At 28.7% G+C, this 12,769-nt stretch overlaps 1 protein-coding gene across 16 annotated transcripts in view; it reads left to right on the top strand.

Annotated features, from left to right (window-relative positions):
- The window catches only part of LOC105150284 (antichymotrypsin-2), a 38,813-nt gene that overhangs the window by 2,749 nt on the left and 23,295 nt on the right, over positions 1 to 12,769 (top strand). For 5 of the 16 annotated variants that reach the window (XM_011063263.2, XM_011063249.2, XM_011063259.2 and 2 more), the window contains exons 1-7: positions 1,918 to 2,092; positions 8,071 to 8,192; positions 9,276 to 9,458; positions 9,879 to 10,089; positions 10,339 to 10,553; positions 10,692 to 10,886; positions 10,967 to 11,102. In XM_011063263.2, coding sequence (XP_011061565.1) covers positions 2,083 to 2,092; positions 8,071 to 8,192; positions 9,276 to 9,458; positions 9,879 to 10,089; positions 10,339 to 10,553; positions 10,692 to 10,886; positions 10,967 to 11,102 — 1,072 coding nt within the window. In that variant the 5' untranslated portion in view covers positions 1,918 to 2,082. Of the gene's footprint in view, positions 1 to 1,915; positions 2,093 to 8,070; positions 8,193 to 9,275; positions 9,459 to 9,878; positions 10,090 to 10,338; positions 10,554 to 10,691; positions 10,887 to 10,966; positions 11,103 to 12,769 lie in introns of those variants that run through there. The other 11 variants (XM_011063251.2, XM_011063252.2, XM_087410307.1 and 8 more) reach the window with 6 other exon arrangements.

Below are 12,769 nucleotides of genomic sequence, written 5' to 3'. Positions count from 1 at the left end.
TACGGTCTACTCCAAAATAATATCATAATATTCATTAATTTACTGCAAATGAATGAGATTAAATAAATTTGATACACGTAGTGATCCATTGGAAATCCAAACATATTAATTGATAATTTTAATCAATTGATAATTAATTAACTAATAATTTAATATTATTAAAAAAAGAAACAAAAATCATTACATTAAAAACAGATTAATATGCATATATTTTTAATATGCATATATAATTAATATGCCGAATGTGATATTTATAATTAACGAGCAAAATAATATATAATATTATATGTTAATTCGAAAGACAAAAATTTAATTTTTCTTTCTTTTCCTTTTAATCATTTTTCTAAGTTTTTTTTTTTTGTGTTCATTTCTCTTATATCTTTATACTTTATGTCTTATACGTCTTGTCTCTTTCTTTTTTATATCTTATAAGAGACAAGAGTATACCAAAAATGCAGATAAAGTATCTGCACAAATGTTTGCACGAAGATTAAAGTGGCGAGAAAGTGTTAGTATATGTATAGTTAGTATATGTATAGTACGTTTATGAATTTAACCTTGCACTGGGCAACAGGTTTCCTAGAACTGGTTTCGTACCTCGTATAGCAAAAATAAATACTCTGCTCAGTAAGATCCTTCCACTTGTAATCTTTCAAAAAAAAGGTATGAGACTTAAGGCTAGTATTCATAATCCGTTGGTATTTAAGACTGTCTTAAGCGATGTCTTAAGATACTAATGTGGCTCTCTGATTGGTTTATGACATCAGCCTTAAGACACAACTTTAAATATAAATAATTAAGACATAGCTTTAAATATAAGAATTGATTATATATGAATATTGGCCTAAATATAATTTTCCATAGCGTAACTTTAAAATTGATAAGCGAAAAGAAATAAATAGATTCATTTATAAAATGGAAAAATCGGTGATTTAAGACTTAGTAGAGACTTAGTCTGCAAACACAATAGAGTAGTGAGCTTTAAGTCTTAAGGAATTGACCAATTATAGTCGATTATTCTTTTCACATTCAACTGTGATTGATCAATTTCTTAAAGCTTAAGGCTTACAATTCCATTGTGTTTGCGGATTTAAGTAGAGAATCAAACGTCCAAATTGAAACCGATGTAACTAATTGGTTGAATACAATCTTTGGTGCTGTAACTTTAGAAATAGTAAGAGCTATGGTAGGAACATATCGAAGCATGTTGGAGTATGCGACGCGACAAACTTAGTTTTTACACCAAGTGTCATGTATCGTTTTTTGTATAAGACTTTAAAGCCCGATTGCACCAACGTTACTTTGATTTTAAGCGAAATTTAAAACTCTCTATCTCGTTTTAAAACCGAAAAGAGACAGGGACAAAGAAAATTTTAAGCCTTGCTTAAAAGTGTTGGCGCAACCGAGCCTAAGTCGATATTTGTAATCTGTTCTTATTTTAAGACTATCTTAAGTTCTTATTTTAAGACATCTTAAGATGCTAATTATTCTGTGATTGGCTTATGATTAAACTGTATTTATGACTGTGAATACCGATTTAGAAGAATTATTTTCATATATCTCTCGACAACTTCGGAGAATTATACCGGGTTCAAGTTCAACTCGAAACAACTTCAAGTAATAATATATTAGATTCAAATTCAATCTTCCCGAGGAAGTCTTCTTGGAGGTCTTTTCCATTCTTGAATCGTGCTCGATCGTGATTTAAGTCGACGATCGAAGCGAAAAATCGACAGTCAGCTTTCAGCGTGAGAGAAGCGAGGAAGGAGACGGTGATGGTCGTGATTGTGTTTTCGGATCTTCTTCGTATCCGTGCGTTTGTACTCCGAGCCGGGTGTGACGTGAGTTCGTCAGGGTCACCCTCGGAGATCGATTAAAGAGCAGCGCCAATTCGAGCCGCACGAACGCACGCTTCCTCACGATTGGTCAGACCATTACGATCATCTACGTCGACTGACTTGTTTCTCTCGGCGGGGACTGGGGTTTTCCTGAGAAGATACAGTCAATATTTTATATTCGTTCGTTAGATCGTCCTCCGCAGTAAGCATTTGGTGCTCGAAGGAGGCAAGTTCGTTAAACAAGATGTGTACACGTAAGTAGATTCAGTTAATCAAGAAGGAACTATTCTCACGCGCTCGGTTTGTTTATTTCTTCGTTCGATATCAGACATGAGCAAACTTAATCGTTATTTTATAAATTTACGTGAGATAGTGATTGAAATTTGTGTAATTTCGACGGTTTCAGATTCTAAGGTTGTAATCGTGAAGAAGTGCTTATTCGTGATATTTATAACATTCCATAATTGTGGAAATATTGAACCCACCGGTATAATTTCGCAAAGGTTGAGAGACACGTGAAAATAATTCTTAAGTCCCTTTTGTGAAGAAATCAATTGACATTATTCTTTACATCAAAAAAAGTCGAACTGAATATTATTATCAAAATTGTAAACACATTGAAATCTCTATTTTATGTTTATAAAAATATTTTTGCATGTTTTAGAACTGGAATAATTGTTATTAATTATATATTGTTTATAATATTTTATATTGTCTTTTAAATTTACGTATATATATATATATATATATATATATATATATATATACTAAAAATTTTGGTATTTACTTTGTATCCATATTACATATGTAATATAAATGTATATGTAAAAGTAATTATCAGCATTTTTGAAAGATCAAATCATATTTTAAATATTGTTATATTATAATATTATTACATTTAATGTACAATAACAAGGTTAATATAATGTAGAAAGGTTAACATAATTATACGTAAAGAAATAATTTGATTGTTTCGATCATGTCTTATCTACAGTTTAATAAATTTTTTAATGTGTGTTAAAATCATTTTTTAATTAAAAATATATTTTCAGTCAAGTAGAAATAAATTGAATAAGATAAATGATAAATCTCTGTAGTCTTTTGAAGTTTAAAAATTGATTACTGATTTTGAAGCTACATACGAAAAGAAAAACAAGATATTAATAAAAACAGTGGATTTGAGAATTAAAGTAAATATTCCTATATTGCTAATATTACTAAAATCTATACTTTATAGTACACATATCTTATAGATTTTTAGAATTGGCAGTGTATATTGGAACACAGCTTTAATTTAACTCCAAATATTGTTTATTATTATTATTATTATTCTGTTTCTTGCTTATGTTTCTCTTTGCATAACTTCGAAATTATATGGATCATCATCATCAATTTCTAAACTTTAAAAGATTCCAGATTTATTATTTGTCTTATTTTACTTATTTCTATATATATTAAAAATATATTTTAAAAATTAAAAAATAACAGAATTTTAAATTTTAACAACAGGAAATTTATTAAAATGTACGTGTTTTACATATAACATTTTCAAATTTTCGAAGTATTACTCGGATTTTTGTGTTAAATCTGACTTAATACATATCTATTAAAAAATTATGCGTTTATTTATCAAGAATTTAAGAAGACACTGCAAAAGATTAAAGATATACAAAAAAAGATTTGTGCCAGACAAATCGCACGAGACAAGCCGCGAAAGGATTGGAGCAAAAGAGAATAAACTTGAAATTTGATTCTTAAATGAGATTTTTCTTATTGTTATCTTCTTGTTTTCTTTCGCACCACGTACGAGATCTGATGGACCCATCGGATATGATTGCCTCGCTAATCCCAAACGCTCTCTCTCTCTCTCTTTCTTTATGCAAAAATACCGTCGGATATACAAGTCTCATCAAATTCATTCTGATACAACGACAATGTCTTATGCATCGAATTGACGTATCAACGATAATGCTATTTGACGAGTCGTAATTCTTGACTCGTTGAATGATTGCTCCAAGGTGATCTTGGATACATTCTCGCTCGGTTCATGATTCATTTCTAGAATTGCGCAGCGTGAACTTTTCTTTCATTATCAATTGATTAATATCGCCATTTCAGAATTAATCAGATGTCTTGCGCGTTTTTTTATAATACATAGTGCAGTTAATTAGTTACACAAATTTACGTTGGATCTCAACGATTATACAGTTTTCATGTTGTACATTGTACACGAATTTTTTTTGTTAAACAATGAAATAAAAGAGAAAAAAATAATTTGAGGAGAACTAAGAAGGAACAATCTTAGTATTTGTTTTAAATTTATTGTCAATTAGTAAATTATGTACGGTTCATTACTTGATGAAAATTTAGAGTGAATATAAGAAAGAATATACGGTTTTTTTGTAAATATTAATTAATTATCATATGTGATTTTGCATTGATTTTGTTGCTCGTCAATTTATATCAGTATTCAACAGATCATTCTTCTTCTAGCTTCTAGTTTGAAAATAGAAAAATGAAAATGAGATAAAGGTTTTAAAAGATGAGATAACTCTTAAAACATTCAATTCATGATACATAGATACACAGTATTTTTTTCTTCATATCGCAATTTCGATGTAATAATGTTTATTTTGCGCTCAATATTATTATGCACAAAACACAACGAATCCAGCATAATTTTATCGCTGTCATCAAACAATTTTATCTTCTATAATTCAAAGTTACTTAAAGAAATTACAACTTATAAAAACTATTTATATAGTTCATAAATTCGTAATACACGAAAGTGTGTAATTATACGGCTTGTAATTAATTTTTTTATTCACGTTAAAGGCATTTTACTTAAATTGTTTTTAATACAAAATAAAGTGCAAGAGTTATAAAAGAAAATATACAATAGTGTTTTATACAAATTCTGTAAAATCTTATACGGTCGTAAAATAAATTTACGCGTCATCAACATCGGAAAAAGAAAAAAAATAAAAATTCGAATGAAGAAGAAACTTGTAATTCCGGAAAGTTCTGTTGGATAAAATATAATTATATTGTATGTGTAAGAAGCTTATAATGCTTATATGAACATGTCGATTAATTGATCAATTAAGCCCCAATTATTTCGCTGATATTTTTGTTTGAAATATTCATTTCTTTTAGAGCAAATTTTCTTTTTATTTTCTCTTTAATATTAGAATTATTATAATGTAGAATTTATGTAGAATTATATAAAGTAGAATTATTACTGCTGCTAAAAAAGAAACCACACCAAACAAAATTGTATCTCGGTTCGTCTATCCGTTGCATATATTTAGTTGTTATACATGATTAGTCTTACACACATAACGTGACTGTTACATTAGTATCTTAATGGGTTTTTCCCCGAGGCACGAGGAGGAAGCATCATCGATTTAATGATTCCGCGGTATTCTCTTTGTTATTTCTACTTTATTGTTAAATGCAATGATATCTTGTCACGTATTTTTTATATTGTCTAATTGTTATTTTAAGTAATTCTAAGAATTAGATGATCATTGTGTATGCAATATTTTGCAATGCAATAATTATATTTCGCAATATATTTAATGACATTTAAATACTTGGCACAAAAGACTCTGTAAACATCAGATTCTCGGAATATTGAATTTCCATCAAAGTCAGCATTGCAAAAATTTGCAAGTGTATTTTTATTTTGTGATAATATTATAAAAAAGTATGATTCTTCTGTAAAGTAATATTATTTTTAACAAAAAATATTTTTAGGTTAATAGCTTTCACGAAATTTTTATTTTTTACTTTTTTTATTTTTATTTTATACTTATAATCTTTTTCATGTAAAATTTTTATGTATATTGCATTTAAGAAAATGCTTTATTATTATATAAACATAGCAATATAATCTGATACATTTTATTTTTGATTTATCACAATTGTTATCGCAAGTAATAATATTTTTTAACAATTAGAAATGTTAATAAATATCATAAGCGATATTATTAATATGTTCTTAGCACATATATGTTCATGTATCTAACGCTAACATATGTTTTATATTCTTTTCCTGATCAGTTTGTTACGCAACGTAATTATATGTGCAGAATGTCCCCGGTTCATCAATCTCTCTTGACAAACACTGAAGATCAAATAATGGTTGTTTTTTCAGTATCAAATACAATATTATCAGTTTGATATAAACTAAAAAAAACTAAGAAATCTAACGCGGATGATTTATACTTTAAAAACAGATTGTAAAATATTACGAACAGTTTAATTATCTTAATTCAATGAGAAGTGCGCATTATAAAAAATTTAATTTCGATCGCTTTCCATTCATGTCTTAAAGCACACTTTAGCTTTAGCTTGACAAGAAGTATTCAAAAAATGAATTCTGAAATTAAATTTGAAGAAGAAAATGATTGAATTAGATGCTTGGAAGGAAAGATAGTGATCCTCTGATACCCTGCATAAATGATCCGCATACTGACATCCTGCTAACGTCCGCGTTTCTCGCCACTTATATAATTGTCAAACTTTTGCCCTCTGTTAACTCGATATAACCAAGATCGTATATATTTCTGCTGAAGTAATAATATTTTCCATTATCGCACGAGCTGCGATATCGCTGCCCGTATTCTTGTTTGTCGCGTCCCTCTTGTGGCTCTCTGGTTGTGAGAAACTCGGGACATAATCGACTTCCGATTTAGTGACTTGTATAGCGAGTGGAAACAATTACTTATTCCTACACTGGAATTTAAACGATAATCAACAATTTAAATGAAAAAAAGAGAATGATGTCTTCGCTTTAAGTGTGAATGGAATATTATACGATCTGTATAAAATTTATGAGTATAATTAAAGAAGACGACGAAAAGAGATGTGAAAAGAGATGATTTGGATTGAATCATTCGCCTTATATTTAGATATGTCATCACAGATCAATCATTATTTATATAATTGTTCATTAGTTATATGGACATTTCACATGGTTATATAGATATTTTTTTCTTAAAATTTCAACTACTCTTACTTTGTTAATTCTAATTTTTCAAAAAATTCAATTTTATATCTATATTGTCTTTTTTTATTATATTAATTGACAACAGTAGAATTGTTTACGAATATTTATGACTTTTGTTATTGAAATTATAAATTATATTTTTCTATTTTTTATGAAAAGCATGATATTTAATGCACGTGTAATGTATGAAAACGTTATCCAATCGATACGACGTACGTTAGAATATTTAATAATATCCGATGTATCAATCAAAAATTGTCCTAATTACATTATTATTCTTGAGTACCATTACGTAATGATCGCAAATACGAATGATTAGTATCATTATTTCGTCTTACGTATATGATTCATCATAACAATTATAATTCGATTGAAAAACATGCTGACTATAGTAACAGAATTATAATATAAATATATATATATATATATATATATATATATATATACTTAAAGTTATTGAAAGATATGTAAAATATTTAACTAAATAATTTCGTTAAATTTTTTAAATTGATATAAACGGCAAGTATATAGTAAATCATTATTAGAAAATATTCTTTTTTGATGATCAAATTAATTTTTAAAAATATTTATTTATATATCTTATGCCGCTAAAATAACTACAATTGTTTAAAGATCTGGTTTTTATGTTTTTCGATAAGTTAGTTTTTTGTCGATAAACTTTAATTCATAAAACTTCGCTTTATTACTTACTTTAAAAGTGTAATATTGCAATTGCCCTTCGAATCGTTGTAATCTTCATATCGCTTCTTGAAAGTTGAAAGACTCTATTGAATAGGCTCATAATACGTGCAAATATGTGAATGTAAGATTGTAACAATGTGGTAGTTTCATGTTCACCTTGGACGACATATCCGACACTTTATTTCGATTTGTATGCGACCTTCGAACGCAAGTGTTCAATTTTCGTTAATAATCCTATAATGCTCAAAGCGATCTCTTTGCAATGTTATATATCTTATGTTATCATATTAAAATGTCGAACCAGAAGAGAAAATTGACGTTGTTTATTTAATTTAAGGACAATTGCATGTATAAGCGTAAAAGTATTTAAAAGTTTATATCATTATTAATATTAAAATTATTGAACTAGTAAAAACAATAATTTTATGTTTTCTTTTGTTAAGTATCTCGACTATATGATTCGCGTATACATAGAATTTTGTAATAAATTTACTATTGGCTTTTTTGTTATTACAGTACTAAGAAGTTTTTTGGCGTTTTGCCTATTTGCATCAACCATGGCCGCGGCAGTTGAAAATAATTTAGCTGTTCAGGCTGTTTCTCAGAGCGCCCATTTGTTCTCCGCCAACTTCGTCAAGGTATATTAATTAAATTTAAATATTTTTAAAGTTCTATTAATCGATATTGTATATAATAATATATTTCATATATTAATTTAATGTTGTATGGTTATATAACTTACAAATAATTATGAGAAAATAGCTTTGGCGAGATCCATATGAAGAGCAAATTTTCAAAATACGTTTTGTCCAAAATTTTTAAAAAAACTTAATAACGGAAATTTATATTATATGAAATTATATTATATTATATGAAATAATTATTTTTTATGTATTATAATTTCCTCCAAATAATAAAAAATCCTGAGAAATCAAGCAAATGAGAGTGTAACATAGTTGGAGCGTGATCAAATAATACTGTTAATCAGTACAGTAATTGATTGCGTTATTTCCATAAAAACGAATGTTTCGATTCTTTTTAGAATCATCAGCGTTATTACAGTTCTTCAAAAATATGAGACATCACTTATGCATCAATAGCAGCTATTAAAGAATTAAAAAATCCTAAGTGAGGTGTATAAAATTCATTGCAATCTTATACAATTCATTTCATTTAATGCTGAGAGATGTGATTACAAAAACAAATAGAAAGTTTTAAAAAACGAGAAAAAAGCCACAAAATCGCACGCCTTATAGAAAATAACAATTTACTAATCAGTAAGATGTAAAACAAAATTGCACTAAATTATTTCTAATAATGTTAAACAAAGCATTTTGCTTGTCTTAAAGGACATATAAGGACATATAAGGATAATTCGAATGTTTAGACTTTTTTCAGCACATAAATTAATGGATGAAAAAATGCTTTCAGAACATCGTAGAGTAGCTTAAAATATGAATCTTTCAACACATCTTTAAACATTATGCCATCTCTAACTAAAAAAATGAAATTTTTGACAAAATGCGTTTTGGAAGTCTGCTCCTCATATAACTAATTTTAATACACTAAATAGTAAGTCAGTAACTTGCTGATTGTGAAATAATCAAAAGAGAAATGCCTGATTTTCTTCATTTGATTAATTTTCTGATATGTGTAATGGAACTTTCATACTGTTAATTATAAAATAGAAAAATGTTTATAATGAATAACCTTTTTTTTAGACTGTTTCACAAGAACAATCAGACAATTTAATATGTTCTCCCCTGAGTGCCCATATTGCCTTGAGCATGGCAGCTGATGGAGCTGCCGGAAATACCGAGGCGCAGTTTAAAGATGTTCTCAAGCTTCCAGCCTCGAAACCACAAACTTTAGAAGGTTATCAGAATCTCATCGATAAATTGAATGTAATTATCAAATTACAATGTTGTGAAACGTAATAGTTGTACACCACTTACAGAATGTGAACTATGTAACACATAGAGAAACATAAACACAGCAAGACATAAAGCAATAAGCGAACCGGTCAATCAGTCGAGAACGTAAGGCAATAATGTATGTAGGCAATAGCAAATAAAAAATGTTGATCTGCTTACTGCTTACGTTTTACTAATTACGTTTCTTTATGTGCTATTTAAATCTTCAAAATTTAATAAAATTAGAATAATATTAATTTATAAAATGTTAACATTTTTAGGAATCATTAATCAAATTTAGCATATTATTTATAAATTGTGACAGAATTAATTTGGTTATATCATGTGATATTTTATAATACTCTAGTGATAAATAATGCTAATCGAAATAATGGAACACTATCCTTACAGAACGTTGAGAATGTTACTTTGAAGCTCGCTAATAAGATGTTTATCGGCAAGGACTTCCCGATAAAACCTGAATACAAACAGGATCTCGAGACATATTATAAATCTGGCATTCAATCGGTAGACTTCAGTAAAAGCCAAGAAGCTGCGGACACCATCAATATCTGGTGCAAAGAACAAACAAATGATCGCATCAAGAGCATCATTAATGAAGGTAGGCATTCATTGTGAAATTCTACGACAATTGAGATAAAATAGAATTTTCTTATTTTCTGCATTTACGTAAAGAATTTAACATAAATTTAGAGCAATTGTTTCGTCAAAAATGTTGTAACTCACCAAAGTATTAAATATTATTTTTACTATCTAGATATTATATTCTTATATTTTCATAATTGTATACAAAAATGTATTGATTTGAAGCAATTGAAAGCATGCTTATAATTTGTATTATCGATTATAGGCGATGTGGATGCTAGTACTGCACTGGTGCTCGCAAACGCGGTGTATTTCAAGGGCCTATGGGCACATCAGTTCGATCCTAAGCTTACCACGGACCGTCCGTTCCATATTGATGCCAACACCGTGAAAGATGTTCCAACTATGTACAGAAAGGGCAACTATAAATACACCGAATTGCCGGAATACGATGCTAAATGCATCGAATTGCCATATGCGGTAATATTAAAAACAATATTTAGTCAAATGTGTGTAAGATTATTGCTTTCCACAAGTGTGTGTTTCGCAGTTGTGGTGAAAAGCAACGAAGTGAATTTCACGAATCTTGTTTTATGAATATAAATTTTATTATCGCAGAATAAAGAGATCAGTATGGTGATCATTCTACCCAATAAAATTGACGGTCTAGCTGCGCTGACCGACAAACTCGAGGAAGTTAGCGCGGAATGCAGCTCTCGCCTCACCCAAATATACGAACGTGAAGTCCGATTATATCTGCCCAGGTTCAGATCTGAGACCAAGTTGGATCTCAAGGATACATTGTCCAATAAGGTACGTCGTAATGTTCCGCTGATAATCGATAATAAAATAAATGCAATATTGTATCTAACTTGCGGTCTTACTTGCTGCAGATGGGTCTTAGTGAGGCATTCACCGATAAAGCTAACTTCAGCGGCATTTCGGATATACCTCTGAAGATCGACAAAGTCGTGCAAAAAGCTTTCATCGAAGTTAATGAGGAAGGTAGCGAAGCAGCCGCCGTTACTGGTAAGTACACCTTGTTTTGTTTTTTGCATTTGTTTGCTGAATATGGGCGAAATATTATCTTGACGTTTCAATCTTTAAATAGAAAAAAATATGTAAGTCAAATAATTTGCTTTAGATACTTTATATTTGTGTATGTCTCATTTTTTATTATCTATATTTATCTATATTTATTATCTATATTTATCTGTAATATGTATTATGTAACTGTTATACATTACAGTTGAGTGAGAAATAATATAACTAACAGCTGTTCTTAGTTAATGTATTTGCTGTGTTATTTATAATTTTGAAAGAAGATTATAATATTTAATTATTTATAGTTTAGATAGAATGCACATAATATTTAACTATTTATAGTCTAGATAAAATGCAAGAGAAAAATAATAATAACTGTAAGTAATATTAATTTCACATTAAGAGCAAGATGATATTTCGCCTAATTTTATTTGGGATATATCGAAATTTTTTTTCGCTTTTTAGACACTCTGAGAAATTATTTTTTGGAAACTATTATGCTTGTGCATGTAACATTATTTTAATATTATGTTAATCGTGTAGCAAAATTTCAAATTTTTCGCTTTCTACGGCACGGATATATGTGATTTTGTACACTGCCGTGATTTTAAGCTGAGTGTGATAGCTAAATGTTGCTCACATGCTTTCTATATCAGCAGGCTATTCTCTACGCAGTATTCTATTTTTATATTTTTTCGTCTTATCTATTTTTTTCTGCTTTCTTTTATATCTGCACTTTTGTAAACATACTATTGCATTGTTAATTAACTTGCTTTATTATACACCACACTGCATAGCATCAAACCGCACGTTTGTTTGATTATGCAACTCACGTTGCACCTATTATAATTTTTGTCACACAATGACAATTGTATATACAAGACAAGCTAATTGATATTTATGATCTGTTTCGATGATATTCGGAAAAACTTGTAAATTTTCAAATTTTATAATAAATAGAGCGTTTCAATATTGCGACTATTGACATTTGATCAGTGCTCGCATTTAACTTAAATCTTGTGTGCATGTAGTTAACATGAATGTATTATGGTGATTGCATAGCTTGTATTCGTATTTATTATTACAAGCTATGCTATGTTCTGAGATTTATTTCGAAGGAACAATGGGATTTTTTAGGTAATACGAAATTTAAAATTTAGAAGTCTTTAAACAGATTATTATGCTTAAATTAGACTTGTGCACTTCTGCAGTTCACTTCTAAAAATAAAATTGTATGAGTGATTGGATGGTGAAGTGATAGAAGCTCAAAATTGTGGAGAGTTAAAGTTGATTTTATTTAATGACTTAAATCATCTTTAACATTTAGAATGCGCATCTACCGATAGTATCAGAGAATTATGCAGTTCATGGTTCACGACGATAAAGATATATTTTGCGATAACGGCTCTGTTTATGATACGCGAAAATAAAATTAATCATCTCATTAGAATATGTTAATACCAATTTAACTAAAATTTAACAAAGCTATTAATAAGAAAAAAGAAAAAGGAAAAGATCAAAATTTTCGAGAAAAATTTTTCGAATCCTTCATAACCACATGAGAAGGCATAATAAATCATGATGATATCCGTCGATCGGACTATGAATCTCCAAAATAAAAGTTAGTTTTATAACAGCAAAATGATTGCACT

This window comes from Acromyrmex echinatior, chromosome 10 (genome assembly GCF_024713525.1).
Source record: "Acromyrmex echinatior isolate Ae372 chromosome 10, ASM2471352v2, whole genome shotgun sequence".
In the NCBI taxonomy this organism is placed as follows: Eukaryota; Metazoa; Arthropoda; class Insecta; order Hymenoptera; family Formicidae; genus Acromyrmex; species Acromyrmex echinatior.
This window is presented reverse-complemented; position numbering and strand designations above follow the sequence as displayed.